The sequence below is a fragment of the Oncorhynchus nerka genome, linkage group LG14, assembly GCF_034236695.1.
Source record: "Oncorhynchus nerka isolate Pitt River linkage group LG14, Oner_Uvic_2.0, whole genome shotgun sequence".
Taxonomy (NCBI): Eukaryota; Metazoa; Chordata; class Actinopteri; order Salmoniformes; family Salmonidae; genus Oncorhynchus; species Oncorhynchus nerka.
In genome coordinates, this window is record NC_088409.1 from 45468766 (window position 1) to 45491863 (window position 23098).

General features: G+C 42.4%; 2 protein-coding genes across 2 annotated transcripts in view; one reads left to right on the plus strand and one right to left on the minus strand.

Moving 5' to 3' along the window:
• Positions 1-682: 682 nt before the first annotated feature.
• Positions 683-5543, minus strand: LOC115142072 (probable U3 small nucleolar RNA-associated protein 11). Its single transcript, XM_029681546.2, has 8 exons — positions 5360-5543; positions 5061-5122; positions 4816-4918; positions 4287-4409; positions 3868-3961; positions 1816-1946; positions 1445-1555; positions 683-1047 (listed from the first exon to the last, which is right to left on the minus strand). The coding sequence occupies exons 1-8, from the start codon at positions 5417-5419 to the stop codon at positions 964-966; spliced, it is 768 nt and encodes a 255-aa protein (XP_029537406.1). The 5' UTR covers positions 5420-5543; the 3' UTR covers positions 683-963.
• An 8617-nt stretch (positions 5544-14160) lies between these two features.
• Positions 14161-23098, plus strand: part of LOC115141215 (four and a half LIM domains protein 3-like) — a 52248-nt gene continuing 43310 nt past the window's right edge. Inside the window, exon 1 of the mRNA XM_029679949.2 lies at positions 14161-14411. Within this exon, the coding sequence (XP_029535809.2) occupies positions 14333-14411 (79 nt within the window). The 5' untranslated portion in view covers positions 14161-14332. The remainder of the gene's footprint in view (positions 14412-23098) is intronic.

Below are 23098 nucleotides of genomic sequence, written 5' to 3' on the forward strand. Positions count from 1 at the left end.
AACTGTACTTACTTCAAATCTGCCAACTAGACCCTCTGCCAAAATAAAGGAAACACGAAAATAAAGTGTCTTAATAGGATGTTGGGCCATCACGAGCCAGAACAGCTTCAATGCACCTTGGCATAGATTCTACAAGTGTCTGGAACTCTATTGGAGGGATGCGACACCACTCTTCCAACAAGAAGTTCTATAATTTCGTGTTTCGTTGATGGTGGTGGAAAGCGCCGTCTCAGGCGCCGCTCCTGAATCTCCCATAAGGTGTTCCAATTGGGTTGAGAACGGGTGACTGAGCCATGGCATATGGGTTACATAGTTTGTGTGTGCATCAAAGCATTCAGTGACCACTCGTGCAATGTGGATGGGGGCATAGCCATCGTAGCCAAAATAATGCCCAGAATAACAGGCTGCCCAGTATTTTTTTTACGTGAACTTAAGATTGATGGGATGTTAATTGCTTAATAAAATCAGGAACCACACCTGTGTGAAAGCACTAGCTTTCAATATACTTTGCATCCCTTATAATATTATTTACCAAGTGTTTCCATTATTCTGGCAGTACATTCCATTGATAAAGTACACTAGTGCCATCTACTGGTAATATAACTGAACAGCATGATATTGATAAACGCTCACATGAACCTATAAAGATGACGTTTGACAGACAAGATTGAGGCTTTAGGAATCTGTCTCAAAACAATTTATTCATACAATAATCAAACTTATATCCTTTGATAAATGTGTACAAAAACCCTGCAGTGCTGCAATCATAGAGATAAATCTATGCCTCCAACAACAATTGAGAGTGAATTATTTTACCATTTCACTTGTCCATATCCACATGAATTGCGCTAGGCAAACCAAAGTCCACATTTCTGTCCGATGTAGACCGACTGGTGATTGTGTAACAGGCCACAGAAAGGTCTGGTTGATGATGCGTTTCCTGTTCAAAGAGGTTTACCTTTCTCAGCACTTTCTCTTAGCTTCAAACTTGTAGACAGCAGAGGCATTGACCGTCTCTTTGCTCACCTTCACCTTCTTGTTCTTATCCTGGACAGAGGAGACACCACAGAGATGGTAATACTGTTGAACATTTATCATTTAGTGTGTCATCGTATTCTGTGGGAGACACACACAAGCACAACGAGGATCAAAGAAACCTCCTATATAGTTAACAAGCAGGCTGTTCTTTCTAGAAGTAGACGCCCCCTTTGGGACAGTAGATAGAATCGAATGGATTAGAACAGAACACAATTTAAAAGCCTAGAATTAAGTACAACTTATCCACCAGAGGGGGGAAACGTACCTTTGGACTTTCTAACATGTGAAGCGCCTAGAAATACCCCATCAATACAACTATCATGAGGAAATCCATGTCTTTCCCAACCACCGTCGTAAGCATTACGAATCATTAAGTTTATATGGCTTGCGGTCATCTCCTACTCACGTGTAGGTCTTTGCGTGTCTGGATCTTCTGGCCAATGACAAACATCTTCTTCTCCCGGTCAATCCGCTGGGACAAGATCTTATACTGGTGCTTCCTCTGTCTGGCCAACTTCTGCAGAGAGGAAAACATACGCAACAATCAACACATGTAACAGAGAAATACTCTGTAGAGTTGAATAACCACACACACCATAATTGAGAAATCCTATGAGTTTATGCTAACAAAAGGCCTTAAAATGAGAGACTGGAATGGTCAAAAAAATAAATAATGCAAAATCGACCCACCCGGTGCCCTGGGCGAGCTAAAAAGAATGCACCCATTGCTGAGGATCAGTGTGGCTATCAGGCTACACGGGGGCAGTCCCGACTGACCTTTATCACGAGAGGCTCCACTGCACCCTGGATGGTCTGGCTCTCCAGCGTATGGAGGGTGGGCCGGTTGTACACTCTATCCACCAGCTCAGGAGCTGTATCCAGGTGGCTGGCCAGGTCAAAGTCTGCTACTGTAGTGGAACACAAAACCAGGAGATATGAGGGCTCTGTCTGTTTCAGATGGTCTTTAAAAACAGTCTTCAATTAAAGGAAAGATTCACCCATCTCATTTCATCTCTAAGCAATGTTCTAAAGATTCCTGGAGACAATTCATGTTTATCGGAGATACCTGATCCTAGATTGGCTCTCCTATTCTTAGAGGCTTTATGAATATGGGCCCTGATTCCTAGGTGTACAAGAAGAACGTCTGTACGTATGATGAAAGTGGGAGTTAATGGCCTTTGTATGAAATATCCAACACAATACTACAAAATAACACTGCCCAGTGTGTATATACAGTTGAAGTCGGAAGCTTACATACACTCGTTTTTCAACAACTCCACAAATTTCTTGTTAAACTATAGTTTTGGCAACTCGGTTAGGACATCTACTTTGTGCATGACACACGTAATATTTCCAACAATTGTTTACAGACAGATTATTTCACTTATTATTAATTCACTGTATCACAATTCCAGTGGGTCAGAAGTTCACATACACTAAGTTCACTGTGCAGTTAAACAGCTTGGAAAATTCCAGAAAATTATGTCATGGCTTTAGAAGCTTTAGAGGCTAATTTTAGTCAATTTTACATCATTTGAGTCAATTGGAAGTGTACCTGTGGATGTATTTCAAGGCCTACCTTCAAACTCAGTGCCTCTTTGCTTGACATTAAGGGAAAAATCAGAAATCAGCCAAGACCTCAGGAAAAAAATTATGGACCTCCACAAGTCTAGTTCATCCTTGGGAGAAATGTCCAAATGCCTGAAGGTACCACATTCACCTGTACAAACAATAGAATGCAAGTAGAAACACCATGGGACCACGCAGCAGTCATACCGCTCAGGAAGGAGACGTGTTCTGTCTCCTAAAGATGAACATACTTTGGTGTGAAAAGTGCAAATCAATCCCAGAACAAGAGCAAAGGACCGTGTGAAGATGCTGGAGGAAACAGGTACAAAAGTATATATATCCACAGTAAAACGAGTCCTATATCGACATAACCTGAAAGGCTGCTCAGCAAGGAAGAAGCCACTGCGCAAAAACCGGCATTAAAAAAGCCAGACTACGGTTTGCAACTGCACATGGGGACAAAGATCGTACTCTTTGGAGAAATGTCCTCTGGTCTGTTGAAACAAAAATAGAACTGTTTGGCCATAATGACCATCATTATGTTTGTAGGGAAAAGGGGGAGGCTTGCAAGCTGAAGAACACCATCCCAACCGTGAAGCACGGGGGTGGCAGCATCATGTTGTGGGGGTGCTTTGCTGCAGGAGGGACTGGTGCACTTCACAAAATAGATGGCTGCATGAGAAAGGAAAATATTGAAGCAACATCTCAACACATCAGTCAGGAAGTTAAAGCTTAGTCACAAATGGGTCTTCCAAATTAACCATGACCCCAAGCATACTTCCAAATTTGTGGCAAAATGGCTTAAGGACACAAAGTCTAGGTATTGGAGTGGCCATCACAAAGCCGTGACCTCAATCATATAGAACATGTGTGGGCAGATCTGAATAAGCGTGTGCGAGCAAGGAGGCCTACAAACCTGAATCAGTTACACCAGCTCTGTCAGGAGGAATGGGCTGAAATTCACCCAACTTATTGTGAGAAGCTTTTGGAAGGCTTCCCAAAAAGTTAAACACAAGTTAAACAATTTAAAGGCAATGCTACCAAATACTAATTTAGTGTATGTAAACTTCCGACTCACTGGGAATGTGATGAAAGAAATAAAACACTACTATTATTCTGACCTAAGACAGGGAATTTTTACTAGGGTTAAAATGTCAGGAATTGTGAAAAACTGAGTATAAATGTATTTGGCTAAGTTGTATGTAAACTTCCAACTTCAACTGTACTTTGCTTGGTGTTTGCATTAATGTATTCCTCTACCTTCTTGCTTTGAGTCCACGTAGAAGGTGTGCCCGTTTTTCTGTTTGCCGTCAGCGTCCAGGAGATGGAGTTCTGATTTCAACCTCTCAATTTTCTGAGGGCAATTCAAAACACTTAAGCCTGCACCATCACCATTGTATACCACTATTGACAACTTCAGTGATTTAACAGAGTGAGTACAAGAAAGCAACAGTCTGCACGTTGCACTCCACGGGATAAATTAACAGTTGCTGTTGTTCAATTGCTTTTCATAGGCTCTTATTTGTGCTGACTGGCATAGGTTCACCTCACAATTTCACACTGTACATATTCACAGCCCATTCATTTATCCAATCATACAGCTAGAAGGAAATAAGTTCATTCAAGAACACAAGGAACAGTTTATTCAAGTTTAAAAAGGCACCACACTGAGCTCTTACCTTGCCCTCAGCCACTCTCTTCATCTCTACATATCTGATATCCTGCGTCCTCATCACCTTCCTCTGTTCCTCTGTATTCTCCTCCTCTGTTCCTTTAGCCTTTTTTGCCACATGCACTCCATCCTTTCAGAACACAAGAGGACCAGAGATGAGGCTATTGTATTATCGGACTGTAGAAATGGCACAACCATTAATCTATCATGTTTTACTTTCATTCTTATACCAGCGAGGATGAAATATGGACATGGTAAGACAGTCAAACATGAAATGACCGTATAAGCTAGCTATTGTATTAGCCCGAGTGCCAGTCTGTTTGTGCCATCATGCCAACTGATTATCACGCCTAACAATGAGCATGGGAGTTGGCAAGTGCACAAGCAGATCTGGGACCAGGCTACTCCTGTACAACCCGGACCCAGATCTTTGAGGTCTTACTCCATTGTGTTTGGCTTGACAATGACCAGAGGAGTTGACAAGACAGCACAAATCTGGGACCAGGCTAAGCAACATCCAACGAGTGATGACTTACCTTAAGCTGAGAGCTGACCATCTTAAAATAGAACTCATCGGGGTTTTTGTCCAAGGTTTTTTTATGCAAAGCAGCAAGGGTGTTCTGTTTCTTGTGGTAGTCACTGAAAAGGTCGAAACAAAGGATATTAAAGATCAGCAACCAAATCAAATCTGTACATGGACCACACATATCTAGCTGTGTAGCCCATGTGACAGATCAGCAAATATGTGTTACTAGAATAAGCATGAATTAGATTGACTTACTCCGCGCGAAGTTTGTAATCCTTTTTCTTTTCAAGATGTCCCAGATGTTTTCTGAAAACAGGCTGTGGCACAAAATTGAAGATGATTAGTTAACGTTATTTATTACAGTAGGCAACAGGAACCAAATTCACATTGTCATTAAATAGTTAGCAACATAATGCTACATGTCAACAACCACCAATCAATCAATACTTTACACATTGGTAGCTGTACAAACAATAGCATTGCTACCTGGAAAGTTAACGCGTTAGCTAGCTAGCGATAGTAGCTAGCTAACGTAACAATTTTCTCATCCTTACCTGGGATCTTTCTTTGTGATTTTTTTGTTGGGATTTCAATGCCTTTCTAAACGACGACATATTTCCGATTTTCAAAGTAAAATAATCTATAAAGTAGACAGTTCTTCCTAAAACAAGCAACTGTCTGACTAACTACAAAGCCAAGACGCAAATGCCTCAAAATTCTCCCTTAGTAAAACACGTGGGTATACAGGAAGCGCTACTTCACTTTTCATTTAAGAAGATTCGCTATTTCTTCGCTCTTCGCTGGCAACTAATATGTAGTACAAATCAAACAAATTATATTATAGTGAGCTCTCTTGATGTTATGGTGGGTGAAACGAGTGATGACAAAATATTAATATATGTTTCGAATTTCCGTTAGTGTCATTATTCATATCAACAAAAATAGACAACATCAAACTTTTGTTGAAATTATTGGATGCAATATTCGCAATTAAACAGTAGGTGGCACTGTTACACACATTTTGAAAATTAACCAGGCACTCCTGCCCTGATGTTGAAGGTACTATGTGATAGGTATTTGGGTATGACGATGAGCCAGGCTCCTCCTGTACGTGTCATCTTTCTGATAATGAATGTCCGAATACAGATGATATAACTAACCCCTTGGTCCTCAGGACTACCTCTAGTATTCAGCAGAATATGCTCACTAAATCGAGGGGCTTAAAATATCTATTTTAATGCTATTATGTGCGTATATTGTCATTTTTCAGCGTGAATTTAAAAAGTAGCTTTAACTTTCGTTGTTGTGAGGATAATCAAACTAAGACAACCAAATGAGCAATTCAGCCCAGTAAATCATTTACTGTGTTGAACGTTTTCCGTTAAATGTTTTACTGTGGCTTTAAAATATCAACTTTGGCAATCTTTCTTCAAGCAGACCAAGGCAGATGCCAACATCCTGCTCCAGAGACACTGAGCACACATCACCATTATCTTTATATGGACTTTTTAAATCATCGGCATCCAAAACTGGGATCGTCCAGTCTGGTCTGTTCTGTCGCATGCTGCAAAATGCCAGGCTTGGAACCAGGAAAAGCTCCATAACAAACCCAGGTCACTGCGCTAGTCAGTTTATATGTCTTGGCCACAGTTTTGATGCTCCAAATTACTTAAGTCACCGTAATGAAGACCTGCTTTTGCCAAAGAAGTTGATTAACACAAACAGATAATAAACTCAGCAAAAAAAGAAACGTCCTCTCACTGTCAACTGCGCTTACTTTCAGCAAACTTGTGTAAATATTTGTATGAACATAACAAGATTCAACAACTGAGACATAAACTGAACAAGTTCCACAGACATGTGACTAGAAAATGAATAATGTACCCCTGAACAAAGGGGGGGGGGTCAAAATCAAAAGTAACAGTCAGTATCTGGTGTGGCCACCAGCTGCATTAAGTACTGCAGTGCATCTCCTCCTCATGGACTACACCAGATTTGCCAGTTCTTGCTGTGAGATGTTACCACACTCTTCCACCAAGGCACCTGCAAGTTCCCGGACATTTCTGGGGGGAATGGCCCTAGTCCTCACCCTCGGATCATGGCAGAACACTGATATTCCTGTCTTGCAGGAAATCACGCACAGAACGAGCAGTATGGCTGGTGGCATTGTCATGCTGGAGGGTCATGTCAAGATGAGCCTGCAGGAAGGGTACCACATGCGGGAGGAGGATGTCTTCCCTGTAAAGCACAGCGTTGACATTGCCTGCAATGACAACAAGCTCAGTCTGATGATGCTGTGACACACCGCCCCAGACCATGACGGACCCTTCACCTCCAAATTGATCCCGCTCCAGAGTAGAGTACAGGCCTCGGTGTAACGCTCATTCCTTCGACCATCACCCCTGGTGAGACAAAATCGCTGCGGAATAGTGGTAGCCATGCTGGTTAAGTGTGCCTTGAATTCTAAATAAATCACAGACAGTGTCACCAGCAAAGAAGCCCCACACCAATGAACCTCCTCCTCCATGCTTCCCGGTGGGAACCACACATGAGGAGTTAATCTGTTCACCTACTCTCCATCTCACAAAGACACAGCGGTTGGAACCAAAAATCTCAAATTTGGACTCATCAGACCAAAGAACAGATTTCCACCAGACTAATGTCCATTGCTTGTGTTTCTTCCTATTGGTATCCTTTGGTAATGGTTGCTTTGCAGCAATTCAACCATGAAGGCCTGATTCACGCAGGCCTCTGAACAGTTTATTTTGTATATCACCCCTACCTTGTCACAACACAACTGATTGGCTCAAATGCATTAAGAAGCAAAGATATTCCACAAATTAACATTTAACAAGGCACACCTGTTAATTGAAATGCATTCCAGGTGACTACCTCATGAAGCTGGTTGAGAGAATGCCAAGAGTGTGCAAAGCTGCCATCAAGGCAAAGGGTGGCTACTTTGAAGAATCTCAAATATAAAATATATTTAGATTTGTTTAACACTTTTTTTGGTTACTACATGATTCCATAAGTGTTATTTGATAGTTTTGATGTCTTCACTATTATTCTACAATGTAGAAAATAGTAAAAATAAAGAAAAACCCTATAATGAGTAGGTGTGTCCAAACATGTGGGGCCACAGTGCATGAACCATAACCATGTCGGAAATTACACACTCCCCATCTCTCTCGCACAAAAATAGTTATTATTAATACATTACATATACTATCACGGGCATCGAAAGCATGCTCTTCTCCTCAGTGACATGGGGGTAAGGGGGTACAACACCTCATTGGGGAACACCGCTCTCTCTCGCTCCACTTCCTGATACAATAATCCAAGGAGAGACCACGCAAAGCCACAGTGGCACCAGATCCCTAATCCCTAATCTCATGTAGAATCTCACTTTGGGAATGCTATGGAAAAAGCTCAAGAAGGAAGAGGGATATTCCACTATTCCACAAACCATCTTTTTTTTCTGGGTTTGCACTCTCTTTGCTCTATCCCCCATGACCACATGACCACAAAGAATGTGTTTAATATGTGTGAGATTTGCCCAGCGAGCAGAATATTCTGCGAGTGATGAAGAAACCACTGAATGGGTTCAGTGTTTCCACTTTATGTCACTCACTTGTTTTTCATGTTCATCTCTAATGACCCTACTGTTTGGGGTCTGCCTCGGGGCCACTGTGATATACTAGTCCACTAACATGAGTCTAATTACCAAAACACAGACAGCACTTTAGGATTTACGGGTTAAATCATGTCTGCGTAGATTTAGACTAATCAGCACTACAAGCCCAAATGCCTGTTGAATTATTGTAAGGGGTAAATAGTAGAATGAAGATTGTGAGTCATAACAAGTGGATCCTAGAGTGGGAGGACAAGAGCATTCGCCAAAGGGTCAGGGATTTCGAAATGCCCCTATGGTGGCAGATCAAGTCAAATCAAACTTTTTGTCACATGCGCCGAATACAACAATTGTAGACCTTACCGTGAAATGCTTACTAACAAGCCCTTAATCAAACAAAAGTATCAATTGTGATGTTTATGGGACATATTGGAGTGCCAACAAAAGACGCCCGTCAAAGGTAATGCATGTTTTATATTTTATTTCAGCGTTTTGTGTAGCGCCTGCAGGGTTGAAATATGCTAACCCCTTTGTTTACAGCTGGTGCTATCATCAGATAATAGCTTCTTATGCTTTCGCCGAAAAGCATTTTTAAAATCTGACATGTTGGCTGGATTCACAACGAGTGTAGCTTTAATTGAGTATCTTACATGTGTGATTTAATGAAAGTTTGAATTTTATAGCATTTTATTTGAATCTGGCGCTCTGCATTTCCCCTGGCAATTGGCCAGTTGAGACATTTGCGTCCCGCCCATCCCTAACTAGATTTATCCAACAGTGCAGTTCAAGAAGACTTAAGAAAATATTTACCAAATAAACTAAAGTAAAAAATAATAAAAAGTAACACAATAACATAACAATAACGAGACTTTATACAGAGGGTACCAGTACCGAGTCAGTGTGCAGGGGTACAGGTTAGAGGTCATGTGTACATGTAGGTAGGGGTGAAGTGACTTTGCATAGATAATAAACAGCGAGTAGCAGCAGTGTACAAAAGAAATGGAGGTGGGGGGCAATGTAATAGTCCTGTGGCCATTTGAATAATTGTTCAGTAGTGTTATGGCTTGGGGGTAGAAGCTGTTAAGGAGCATTTTGGTCCTACGCCTGGCACTCCGGTACCGCTTGCCGTGTGGTAGCAGAGAAAACAGTCTATGACTTGGGTGACTGGAGTTTCTAACAATTCTATGGGCTTTCCTCTGACATCGCCAATTATATAGGTCCTGGATTGCAGGAAGCTTGGCTCCAGTGATGTACTGGGCCGTACACATTACCCTCTGTAGCGCCTTACGGTCAGATGCCGAGCAGTTGCCATACCAGGCGGTGATGCAACCGGTCAGGATGCTCTCGATGGTGCAGCTGTAGAACTTTTTGAGGATGTGGGGACCCATGCCAAATCTTTTCAGTCTCCTGAGGGGGAAAAGGTTTTGTAGTGCTGTCTTCACGACTGTCTTGGTGTGTTTGGACCATAATAAATCATTGGTGATGCGGACAACAAGGAACTTGAAACTCTCGACCCGCTCCACTACAGCTCCGTTGATGTTAATGGGGGCCTGTTTGGCCAGCATCGGTCTGTGGTGGTACATAGATGGCTACAAATAATATAGATGAGAACTCTCTTGGTAGATAGTGTGGGCTACAGCTTATCAGCCAAGCAATACCTCAAGACTTCTTTAATATTAGACACCAGCACCAGCTGTTATTGACAAAAAGACACACACCCCCACCCCTCGTCTTACCAGACTTAGCTTCTCTGTTCTGCCGGAACATGGAAAATCCCTCCAGCTCTATATTGTCTGTGTCGTCGTTCAGCTATGACTCAGTGAAACATAAGATATTACAGTTCTTAATGTCCCGTTGGTCGGCTAATTGTAATCGTAGGTCATCCGTTTTATTTTCCAATGATTGCATGTTAGCAAGTAGAATTGATGGCCATGGGAGTTTACTCGCTCTCCTATGGATTCTCAAAAGGCAGCCTGATCTGCGTCCTCTTTTCCTTCGTCTTTTCTTCACACAAATGACGTGGATCTGGGCCTGTTCCCGGGAGAGCAATATATCTTTCTCGTCGGACTCGTTAAAGGAAAAAGTTTCTTCCAGTCAATGGTGAGTAATCCCCGTTCTGATGTCCAGAAGTTATTTTTGGTCATAAGCGATGGTAGCAGCAACATTATGTACAAAATAAGTTAAAAATAATCCAGATCTATGGCCTGTTTGGTTTTTAATATGACCCCATAAAAATAACAGCATTGAAATAAGCCTGCTGGACAGTGGCTGAGTTCAGGACTCTGGTCCTGTCTCCGCTGGCCCTGACCATTGCAGGGCCTTTTTTACAACAGGCCGACCCTGTCAGAAAAGTCCTCGAAAGGAGTTCCTGCGTGTGGTTCTAGATCTGTTTGTGCTGTCTGTCTAATTCCTATGGTCATTGGCGTGACAATGGCCATAGAAGTTGACAAACAGACCAAACAGATCTGGGACCAGGTTAGGAGTTTAACATTTTAGTCCCCCGACCAAGACCACAGTATTTTTCCAGTACAATTACATTACATTTCTATGATGAGGCCCAGCCTCTAAGACAGATAGTGCGAGACATAACATTCTTCCTGTTTTTTCTCCCCATCTCCCCCACTGTTCCTCGAGAGCCAGCAACAGTAAGTGCACCCCTGGACCTGATTCCCACCCTCACTCTCCAACCACAAATTCCCATAAAACGTAAATCATCTCCAATTAACTGTTAAGTCTGCTGCTTAATTTCTCTGCTTGAGGTTGTGGTGTATATTGCTGGATTACCTGTTATATTATGGAGCCTCAGAGTGAGGTAGAGTGGGTGGTGGGTGTTGGGTGTTGTAAGTCTCCAAAATATGTCTGCAATCCTGAGGTAAAGACAGTTCATCTCAAGCTTCAGCTCAAGCAGCTGTGAGCTTTAGGCCTAGGATTCTCTTATTGTCTTCTACTTATGCATAGCCTACATTTAATTTTTGGACAAGCAACCAATTGGATATTGCATTTGGACAAGCAACTACCACTTCTTAGAAGTGGTCAAAAATACGTGGTCTTAGACATGGTCTATAGATAGCTACTCTAGCCCATGGTGACCCATTATGGCTAACTCTCTTGGCAGATGCGACAACACCCTTCAGAAATTAACATCTCTTTTTTGTGCCAATGACACATATAGTACATGACAGTCACCTGGCTGAACTCATAACAGGTCATACCAGGTCGTATTCCGAACCGCATCCAAATTTGATTCTAAATTGAATCTAAAACTCTAAATCTAAATCAAAGGTCAAAATGTGTCCTGACATTACTGGACTCTGGTGGAAAATTGGCACTCGTGTTATTTTTGCTGTGACGGTTCCCAACCCGACACCACACACACACACACACACATGACAGGCTGGGTGCAGAACAGGGTCAGCCGCAAAGCAACACCCCTGGAGCAGTTTGGGGGATAATACCTTGCTCAAGGGCACAATGGCTGTACAATAGGTGGTACCAGAAATAAATGCCAGCCTCCGAATGCCAACTCACTCCATATTTTTCCCATCAGCACGGGTAATCCCCCCCATCAGGAAATGTATCATACTCATATCTCTAGAGTCATGGGGCTTCAATTAAACTCTGTGCTTCTTTTCCAAAATTGAGACAGAGAGTTGTTCTGTGTTGGGGTACAATATGGATCTCAACATTTCTCAACAAGAAGAAGAAGATCACTTTTTTCCCTGTGTGAATAGAGCAGCTTCGATTCTCTAATTTGTTGTGCAGGACTGACAGGCTTCCACCGAGGTGTGTAAAATAAGAATTTATAATTAGGGGAGTGAGGTGTTGAGACGTCCTGACAGTATCAGAGACACACTCTTCAAATTGTCTTGCCTTTGAACCGTGAAGACTGAGGAGTCTCACATGTCTTAGGAAACGTGAAGAATCCTTGCTTATCAACCCTCCCTGATCCTTTTAAGAAATGTGACACAATAGTTTTTTCCCTAATGTTTCGCAACCCATGATGCAGGTTGTAAAATATAAAATAGGGGTTCTAATATGGTTCACATCACATGCGTGTGTTCTTTATCCCATCAAATACAGTATTCTGAATCTAACGGTAACATGCACACTCTTGGTAAGGACCCTGCTTCAATGTCAAGACCATATCCACCCATTTACTTTTCCAAATGACACTATCTTGTTTTCCATCTATGTACATTGATGATCTCGAGGCAGCACTCAAAACACCTTTTTTTTAAAGCTGCTTTTAAGAATAATCCAAGCAGTGCTCAAAACTATTTCCTTGTTCCCTTTTTAAATTATAATTTGAAAACCATAGATTTATTTTATCACATCCATCTTTTTCTTGACCAAGTCCTCAGTGAACTGGCACCGTTGGCACCCAGTTGGCACTCATGCCTAGTTATGTAAAATGTGTTTGGACTGAGTGCAGAACCATGTGAAATGGCGATCTGCTAGAGCTAGCCTTGGCACTTGTCTCCGTGTAGTCTAAATAAAATGTGACGGTCAAAACACACCAGTTCAGACCAGAACAATACCATGGTGCAGGGTGATGTATGTGTCAACATCATGTTCTACAGGCTCAGCACAGCTTGCTGATGAAACACTTGGATTAACCTCTCCTCTATTCCTGGGAGTGTATAAAAAAAAGTGTATATAAGTGCCTGATCTAGGATCAGGTAACGTCATGTCCTTATAATGTTATTCATTATGATCTAAAAAGCCAAACTGATCCTAGATCAGCAATCCTACTCAGAGACACGTTTTGCATACTGGCCCAATTTCTACCCCAAGGACATACAGCTGCTGACATTTATATTGAGAACGCTCCCTCTTGTTGACTCATATAGACAAGATGAGACAAATGAAAAAAAGAGGGGGACAGAAGACAAATCGTATGAAACAGGAAGTGAGATCATTACCCATATTGGGGCAAAGTGCGCCAGATAGATCGTGCCTGAGTTAAGAGAAAGAACAGCTGTGCAGTTTTGGGAAAATAGGAGAAAGTACTGATTCTGGTCACACACACACACACACATACATACACACATATAGGTTTCAGTTTAACACGTGTAAAAGCTATCAATAAACTTACAACAGGAAAAAACATAATGAAAGAATGACCAAAGGAATTGAAAGCAATACCAATCCCAGAGGGCCTATTATGCACTTGTTGACAACATTGGATGAACTCTACGCAATGGCAATTCAAGCCCATAACACAAAACTATACAGTAGTAGGCTTACTGTCCATATTGTTGTGCAGGTTTGTTTGTCAGTGTTGTGTGTAAGCTAGGCCTACTTGTTGTCTGTTATCCCCACCTACCTGTTATGTGTGTCTAGCAAAATAATGATATCAGCTGTAGCCTAGATTGCAATCAAATCACAATTTCCATCAAGATATTTTTGGGAGAACTTGCATCTGTGTAAGGTGTGAATATACTTTGTTAGGGCTAATTGAGTGACTGTCAGTGACTGACATAACAATAGAAAAACTACTGAGGCACAACCCAATTTAGAAATTGCACCTTGTGTATTCTACTATTCTTACTCTCAACAGTAAATCGAGACCCCGACTTTTGGAGGGGAATTCATCGCGGGCCTACAAAAGGGGGGCTGCCAGTTTCCCCATCCCTGGCCTACATGACCAAAGCACAGCACAGTCCGAAGGTTCGAAGTCAGAGGGAGGAGATTTTTTCTCCAATATCGGGGCGGGGTCTTGTGACTGACTCACCATCAACTTCCTCATAGACAGTAGAGCCGGTAAACTGTGTCACACTTCAACATTGTACAGTTAGAGGTCTGAGTAGATTGCAGTGAAAAAGGAACGGGAAAAATTGTACAGTATAATAATCTGCCAGTGGAGTAGCGACCGGCAGAAATTCAAATCGTTTGAATGTCTGGTGACACAGCGCGAGAGGTGGGCTTCGATTGTCAAGTCGCAAAGGTGCATTCAACAGCAGATATAACGTCGGGTAAGCGCGATCACCCATTCTACCTTGAATAGTGAATTGCAAACTTTTCGCCATCATATCTCCACTGTTCTTAGGTAGACCTACGTAAACTCTAGAGTAGGACGACACACACGTTTCTTATTCTTTGCACATGGATATACTGATAAACCATTCTCTTTCTTTTTAATCATTATATTGTGCTATTTTTGAGTCGTCCCATTCATTGCGCATTTTAGCCAGATGTCAGTAATGTAGGCATAATATGCATTTATTGAAGGAAATACGTTTAATTTGAACTTTTCAGTTTTGAACTTTTCATTTGCAATGTGAGGCAGAAAAGAAGTTGAGCAGTGCTCCCGGATTCTGAATGAATGAATGAATGAAGGATAGATACAACAATGCATATAATGCATGTCAGGACAGGAAGAATGGAATATCCGACAATTTAGAAATAGCCTACTTTGTAGCAGTTTTGTCCATATTATACTAATGAGACTAAGTAACCCGAGAACAACTGGAAATTGAGACTAGACTATACTTATAAACTAAACTTTCTACTGGACAATGGAACAACGGGAGTTATAAAGTAATTCCATAACAGCATGTACGTGTTTGTTGTCTCACGTCAAGCATAAGAGCCTCGGAATGGGATCTTGTGCCTAATGATGTCAATTTCCACATGACGTTTCTACTTTCCACATTTCTAAAGCAACAAATGGTCATTAGCTCCCACCTAAACCACTCCAATTATGTCCTTATAACTATAGTAGGGAAGGTGACCTAGTAGGCTATATCACTTCATTCGTGGATTTCTGCAAGTCTCAGTTGGTTGGAGAGATATTTAATATGTCTGCATATTGTTATGTCTACTAACTCAGTATTTAACCATGTCTTCTATACAAGGGTATAGAAGTGCTGAGATAATTGGAGGTTCTCTAGACTTTGTAGTGTCCCTGAACATGCTCCAGTTGCACTGATTCTTGCCACTTAGCACCTTCAGTAATTACACACCGTGATAACTGGGACTGAAGACAGACGGAGCCATGAATGGAGGAGAGAGGGAACGATTGCAGGGAAAAAGGGACTATTCTTGTCACAGGGAGTGCTGGCATGTCCAGTGCCCACAGATGGGGCTGCATCCCAAATGGAGCCCTATTCCCCACAGTGGAGGCTGCTGAGGGGAGGACGGCTCATAATAATGGGTGGAAAGGAGCAAATGGAATGGCATCAAACACATGGAAACCATGTTTGATCCCATTCAACTGATTCTGTTCCAGCCATTACCACATGCCCGCCCTCCCCAATTAACGTGCCACCAACCTCTTCTGATTCCCTACAGAAACTGCAACACATAGGGCCACATATGGCTCTGGTCCAATGTAGTGCACTATGTAGGGAATAGGGTGCCATTTGAGACGGAGCCATGGAATACTTACCACCCTCTGTTTTTCCCTGGCTTTCGTGCTACATGTCGTACCCCGAGGCTGTCATCAGGACTGGCATGCCTGGGGCATCCTGGCACTGATGGCGGTAGCTAGCTATCTCCTCATTGACTCGGTGGTCAGTCCCCAAGGCTGAGCAGTTCTTGGTTAGAACACTTCTGGAATCAGTATGGACTAAGCAGGAAAACCTGGGACTTTTGCAACCCTAGTCATGTTTCTGTCTCATCTGTTGCCGTTTCACACGTGTTCCATTGGGCGAGAAAGGGAAGCTAAATCATACCCTTAAAATAGCTGTGCTACCAGGCTTACTGTGAGTTCCAGACCGACTAGCTAAGGCGCCAGCGCAGTTGGTTCTCCCTTGCATGCTGCCTGCCTCCTGCTTCACCTGGGACAACTTTTTAGAGATCCCTGTTGTCCTACACTTAAGACTACAATAGCCACAAGGCTGTTGACAACCAAAGCATCCATTACTGCAGTTGTTTAGCAGTTAACCCATTTCCTGTAGTTTGTTTCATGTAATCATTTTATTTTCAATTTCTACTTCAAGTGGCGCACACTTTGTTAATAACATGTATTAAATAATATGAAATAAAAATAAGTTTAAAAATAAGTTGACTCACCCACATAAGTATACTTGGATGCACATGTATCAACATTGAAATATGTTTTTCTTTGTTTGGCTAATGGCTAGGCTAATGTGGATTCTACCTAAAGCGCAGACATGGCAGTGGCAATAGCCTGCAATTCACGTCACCCATGTAGATGGCAAACATTTGTTTAACTCTCAGTGCCCGGCCTCTTTCCCTCCAAACATTGTTCATTTAGCAGCATTGCTGCGTGAGCTAGGCGATGGGAGACCAACTACAGCGCTGCTTAATTCACTGCCCTTTCGCCGACGCAGGCGGTGACTCTTCTTCTGTCGGTGGCATCATTTAGGTTGGCCCCTAGGTATACTTTCTTTTGGGCTATGAACCAAGTGCGAACCGGCAGAGTTCCCACATTTGTTGTTGCGTCACCTCGCCTTAGCTGAGGAACGCACCTCTGGCAAACTACAGTGTTCTTTGAAGGAGCCTCTCTTCTGGGTGTGTTGGTACAATATAACAGATGCTCAAGCTAATTTATAAATCGGCACCATTCTAATTACTTTTGTGTATATTGTGTATGTGGACACCCCTTCAAATTAGTGGCTATTTCAGCCATACCCGTTGCTGACCGGAGTATAAAATCGAGCACACAGCCATGTAATCTTTTTGGACAAACATTGGCAGTAGAACGGCCTTACTGAAGAGCTCATTGACTTTCAACGTGGTGCTGTCATAGGATGCCACCTTTCCAACGAGTCAGTTTGTCAAATTTCTGCCCTGCTAGAGCTGCCCCGGTCAACATTAGGTGCTGTTATTGTGACGTGGAAATGTCTAGGAGCAACAATGGCTCAGCTGCGAAGTGGTAGGCCACACAAGCTCACAGCCAAGTTCCAAACTGCCTCTGGACGCAACGTCAGCACAAGAACTGTTAGTTGGGAGCATCATGAAATGGGTTTCCATCGCCAAGCAGCCCCACACAAGCCTAAGATCACCATGTGCAATGCCAAGCGTCTGCTAGAGTGGTGTCAAGCTTGCCACCATTGGACTTTGTAGCTATGGAAACGTGTCCTCTGGAGTGATGAATCACGCTTCACCATCTGCCAGAAGAACACTACCTGCCCGACTGTATAGTGCCAAATGTAAAGTTTGGTAAAGGAGGAATAATGGTCTGGGGCTGTTTTTCATGGTTCGAGCTTGGTGTTCATAGTTCCAATGAAGGGAAATCTTAACGCTACAGCATACAATAACATGCTAGACAATTCTGTGCTTCCAACTGTGTGGCAACAGTTTGGGGAAGGCCCTTTCCTGGTTCAGCATGACCATGCCTCCGTTCACAAAGCGAGGTCAATACAGAAATGGTTTGTTGAGATCGGTGTTGAAGAACTTGACTGGCCTGCACAGAGCCCTTACCTAAACCCCATCAAACACCTTTGGGATGAATTGGAACACCGACTGCGAGCCAGTCCTAATCGCCCAATATCAGTGCCCAACCTCACTAACGCTCTTGTGGCTGAATGGTGGAAAGTCCCTGCAGCAATATTCCAACATCTAGTGGAAAGCCTTCCCAGAAGAGTGGAGGCTATAATGGCATCAAAGGGGGCATCGGCTCCATATTAATGCCCATGATTTTGGAAAGAGATGTTCTACAAGCATGTGTCCACATGCACTACAATACCAAAAGTATGTCTTCTAAAAGATCTCATTCATTATTTTAAATAAGAAAATATGCTATTGATTTCATAAACAAGGATGGAAATAAGTATCTTATGCAAAAACCTTCATTTATTAGATCAAATACAACGCTCGTTTCATAAACATGGATAGAAATAATAGTAATCCTTGTCTTTGCTCTATGCTAAATTACATTTGATTTATAAAATTAGATTAGATGAGAATTAGATTACTTTCGACATCGATGCTCTTCATTTTTCTGTAGCATCACATTGTCACTTATGAAAGTCCAAGGTCATACCCCCAAGACATGCTAACCTCTCACATTACCAATAACAGGGGATGTTAGCGTGTCTACGGGGTATGATCTTTGACCCTCTCTAGGGTCCTATAAAATCAGTGTTACGGAGAACGCGGGACGGAATCACAGAATCCAGACATTTAAAACGGAATTCAACAATATGAAAACATTTATTGACCATAGCAAATCAACTAAATGCATTAATATGCCAAAGATTATCACAAGACATGAACAAAATGCATCAGTGAATCATATTTTCCTGTAAGCTTTCTGAAGAGGCAACTTCACAGGAATTCCCCTGTCTGAATTTGCGCATTTGTCTACCACTTTGTGTAGCCGTTAGCGATGATGCTAATTTAAGACAACCTCTTCTGGTAGATGGAAAGGTTCTCAAAAACCTTCTCAATTAAATGTTAACTACAAAGTAGCCTATGCCTACCTGGCAGAATGTTAACATGATTGTTTGTATCAATCCAGTGGCCATTTGTTTTGTAAAATCTGCAGTCACATGATCATTACAGAAACATTGCTAACCAAATGGTCTCAGGATGGTGCACAGTTAAATTTGAAGGTTAACTACACGCAAAAAACGAAATTGTCTTAGATTTTTCCAGACCGTAAGTCGTTTCCTGATATGGTTTAAGCATTGTTGTGGACTTAGAACATCCAATTTGGTTGTTTTCTATTACAAAGGTGTGATTTTGAGAGCAAAAAGCAGAGAAAAACAGAAACCTGGAAAATAAACTTTTTTGGGGGGTGGTGGCGGTGACTAACTTAATCAGGCATAAGATTTGGCAGATTTTTTTTATAGGGCCCTACCTATGTAACTCAAATGATACACTACATTATTTACCATTTCATTTCTCTTGGGCACAAAATAATCTGAAAAAGAAACTGCAAATGCATCCAACAAGTTTGTAGCCACAAACTTGATGCAGTCATGGCGTGCTAGGAATATGGAACCAAATACTAAACTTTTGACTACTTTATTGACATTGTTTTAAAGCACAATTTCATTTGTTTGCGAGGCATTTGAAGTTGTGGCCGCAACCAAACTAGATTGTGAACAACTCTTGGCAGAATGCATTGCTTGACTGCCGTGAGTGTGATTGGCACTATATCATTTGCGAATTGCAGCACCCCCAACGATTCATTCTCGAGTTCGAGGTTGTTGAGCAAAGGCTGTGTGTACTGTATGTTTTGGTTCTTCAAATCTGTCCATAACATTCAATAATAAATGAATTGCATTAATTCTTACACCATGCGATCAGTTATCAGTTCTATACATGTATATAATTTTTTCTGTGTATTTTACCCACCTTTTCTCCCCTATTTTGTGATATCCAATTACGATCTTGTCTCATCACTGCAACTCCCCAACGGGCTCGGGAGAGGCAAGGGTCGAGTCACGCGTCCTTCAAAACATGACCCGCCAAACCGCGCTCCTTAACATGCGCCTGCTTAACCACGAAGCCAGCTTCACTAATGTGTCAGAGGAGACACCATTAAACTGACCATAGAAGTCAGTCTACAGGCGCCCGGCCCGCCACAAGGAGTCGCTAGAGCGCGATGAGCCAAGTAACCCCCCCCCCCCCCCCCCCCCGCCCGGCCAAACCCTCCCCTAACCCGGACGACGCTGGGCCAATTGTGTGTCGCTCTATGGTACTCCTGTTCACGACTGGTTGTGACACAGCCTGGGATTGAACCCGGGTCTGCCGTGCCACTCGGGAGGCCCACGTGTTTTCTTCTTTATGCTGCCAGCAGCATGAAATGTTTCCCTGCGCGCATATATGACCGACAGCTGTTGGTCGGAGCACAGCTCCCAAGCCACTGAGTTGAAGGAGTGCGTATTAAGTCATTCAAATAATGAACTGTTTGCGAACTTCACGTCACTAATCAATGTCAGTGTCAATCATTTGATTTAAAAAATACTTGCTAAACAAAATCTTTCTGAGATATTTTTTTTTTTGTGTAAACAGTTTCCCATTTTTTGTTGCATACAATATTATTTGAATAATGTATTTTATACAGTCATTATTAAACATCTTTGTCAAGGGTGTTAATCATTTCTGACCCTACATGGACAGTGGTAGTTCCGCTCAAAGCCATGTACTATCGTCAACTTTTAAACAAATAGCTCTTCCTCTCAATTGTACACCACAACTCAACTTCCTCCTATGAAGAACTGTGTATCTGTAGTGTCCTGCTGTGCCAACCAGGCCAATCTGATGGTTTTACAGTTTTTTTCACAAGAGGGCAATAAAATCCAAAAGTAAACATCCTTTATGTAGCGTCTGGCATGCCTGCCTTGACCAAGCTAATGGAGTATATCATGTATTTGTTTGCCCCTCTCTCTTTCCTCTTTTCTCTCTATGGTGTTTTAAGCGATCACATTCTGTTCCCCGGGTGCCGAAGACGTGGATGTCAATTAAGGCAGCCCCCCCGTACCTCTCAAACTCAGAGGGGTTGGGTTAAATGCGGAAGAGACATTTCAGTTGAATACATTCAGTTGGACAACTGACTAGGTGTCCCCTCCCTTTCCCTTTATTTGGAGGTCTCTGTGTTTTGCTGAAGGTTAGCAGTTCTCTGTTTTGGAGTGGTGCCATGTTTAAACTTCAGTGGGACCATAATGACTTGTAATCAAATGTATCTTAAGGGGAATCAGTATTGCAGTATGTGACATATTGGTTAAGATGGCCAGTTACTTTAAGACGAACGTAAAAGCTACCCAGGCAATCTGAACACTAGTTCAGAAAATAGAACATTACAAAGGCATTGAGCACACAAGTGAACCTGTCAAGCATTACCTCCAAAGCAGGCTTTTCTCTCTCTATCCTATATCCTCAAACCCCAACAGCCATTTCCCCCCCTTCTTCCTGCCTTCCTCTGGTAGTCAGACTAGCCACTAACCAGGCACCCTTCAATTGAGTATGTGGTGTGTGGCACGCAGCTTGAGTGTGTCTGGCCTGTCTGTGAATGGGGGGGGGGAGTGACCTCATGTTTCCTGCGTGAGTGGGGTTGGGTGTCCAGGTGCTGCAGTGTTATTGTGAGGGGGCACAGCTTCCTCCAGCGGCTATTTTGTAGGAAATGTAGGAAAATGGCCGAAATCCGATTCTGAGAGTTTGACCCCCTGCGGGAGGCATCGTACGTTTTTTGTATTTTTGTTTTGTCTTTTTAATTTCACCTTTATTTAACCAGGTAGGCCAGTTGAGAACACCTTTATTTAACCAGGTAGGCCAGTTGAGAACACCTTTATTTAACCAGGTAGGCCAGTTGAGAACAAGTTCTCATTTACAACTGCGACCTGGCCAAGATAAAGCAAAGCAGTGCGACAAAAACAACACAGTTACACATGGAATAAACAAAAGTACAATCAATAACACAATAGAAAAATGTGCATACAGTGTGTGCAAATGAAGTAAGGAGGTAAGGCAATAAATATGCCATAGTGGTGAAGTAATTACAATTTAGCAATTAACACTCGAGTGATAGATGTGAAGATGAGAATGTGCAGTAGAAATACTGGTGTGCAAAAGAGCAGAAAACAAGAACAAATATGGGATGAGGTAAGTAGGTAGTTGGTTGGATGGGCTATTTACAGATGAGCTGTATACAGCTGCAGCGATCGGTAAGCTGCTCTGACAGCCGATACGTGAAGTTAGTGAGGGAGATATAAGTCTCCAACTTTAGTGAATTGATTTATTTATTTTTTAGCAATTTGTTCCAGTCATTGGCAGCAGTGAACTGGAAAGAAAGGCGGCCAAAGAGGTGTTTGCTTTGGAGATGACCAGTGAAATATACCTGCTGGAGCGTGTGCTATTGGTGGGTGTTGCTATGGTGACCAGTGAGCTAAGGCGGAGCTTTACCTAGCAAAGACTTTATAGATGACCTGGAGTATGTAGCGAGGACCAGCCAATGAGAGCATACAGGTCGCAGTGGTGGGTGGTATATGGGATTTGGTGACAAAACGTATGGCACTGTGATAGACTGCATCCAATTTGCTGAGTAGAGTGTCGAGGCTATTTTGAAAATGACATCGCCAAAGTCGAGGATCGGTATGATAGTCAGTTTTACGAGGGTATGTTTGGCAGTATGAGTGAAGGAGGCTTTGTTGTGAAATAGGAAGCCAATTCTAGATTTAATTTTGGATTGGAGATGCTTAATACGAGTCTGGAAGGAGAGTTTACAGTCTAGCCAGACACCTAGGTATTTATATTGGTCCACATATTCTAAGTCAGAACCGTCCAGAGTAGTGATGCTAGTCGGGTGGGCGGGTGCAGGCAGCGATCGGTTGAAGAGCATGCATTTAGTTTTACTAGCAGTTGGCGGCCACGGAAGTAGTGTTGTATGGCATTTAAGCTCGTTTGGAGGTTTGTTAACACAGTGTCCAAAAAAGGGTCAGATGTAGGTGCTCTGTGCTCTCCTCTGGTCTCTCTCTCTCTCCTCTCTTATGTATAAAGGTTATTTAGGCCATATGTTGTTCGCTTCTCCCCTCACCCCTTTCACTCTTTCTGTCATAATTGTTTCTTTGGTCCCTCCTATGACATCAAATAATCCTTACTGTCTACCCGATCTTGCCAATTCATGTTGTGTAAGAGTTTGGCTATTCCAATAACATTTTGTGAGAAAGCCCTGTCCACTCTCCTAGCTGCGTTCGAAACCGCATGATGTCAGCGACAGCCCCATAGCTCTTGTGATGAAGCAGATGTT

What these genes read in the sequence shown, in the direction of transcription:
- LOC115142072 (XM_029681546.2), bottom strand. Translation starts at nt 5,419, where the DNA reads ATGTCGTCGTTTAGAAAGGCATTGAAATCCCAACAAAAAAATCACAAA. An exon ending in ATCACAAAGAAAGATCCCAG is followed by an intron (nt 5,123 to 5,359) that starts GTAAGGATGAGA and finishes TTTGTGCCACAG; the next exon opens with CCTGTTTTCAGAAAACATCT. An exon ending in TGGAGCCTCTCGTGATAAAG is followed by an intron (nt 1,556 to 1,815) that starts GTCAGTCGGGAC and finishes TCCTCTCTGCAG; the next exon opens with AAGTTGGCCAGACAGAGGAA.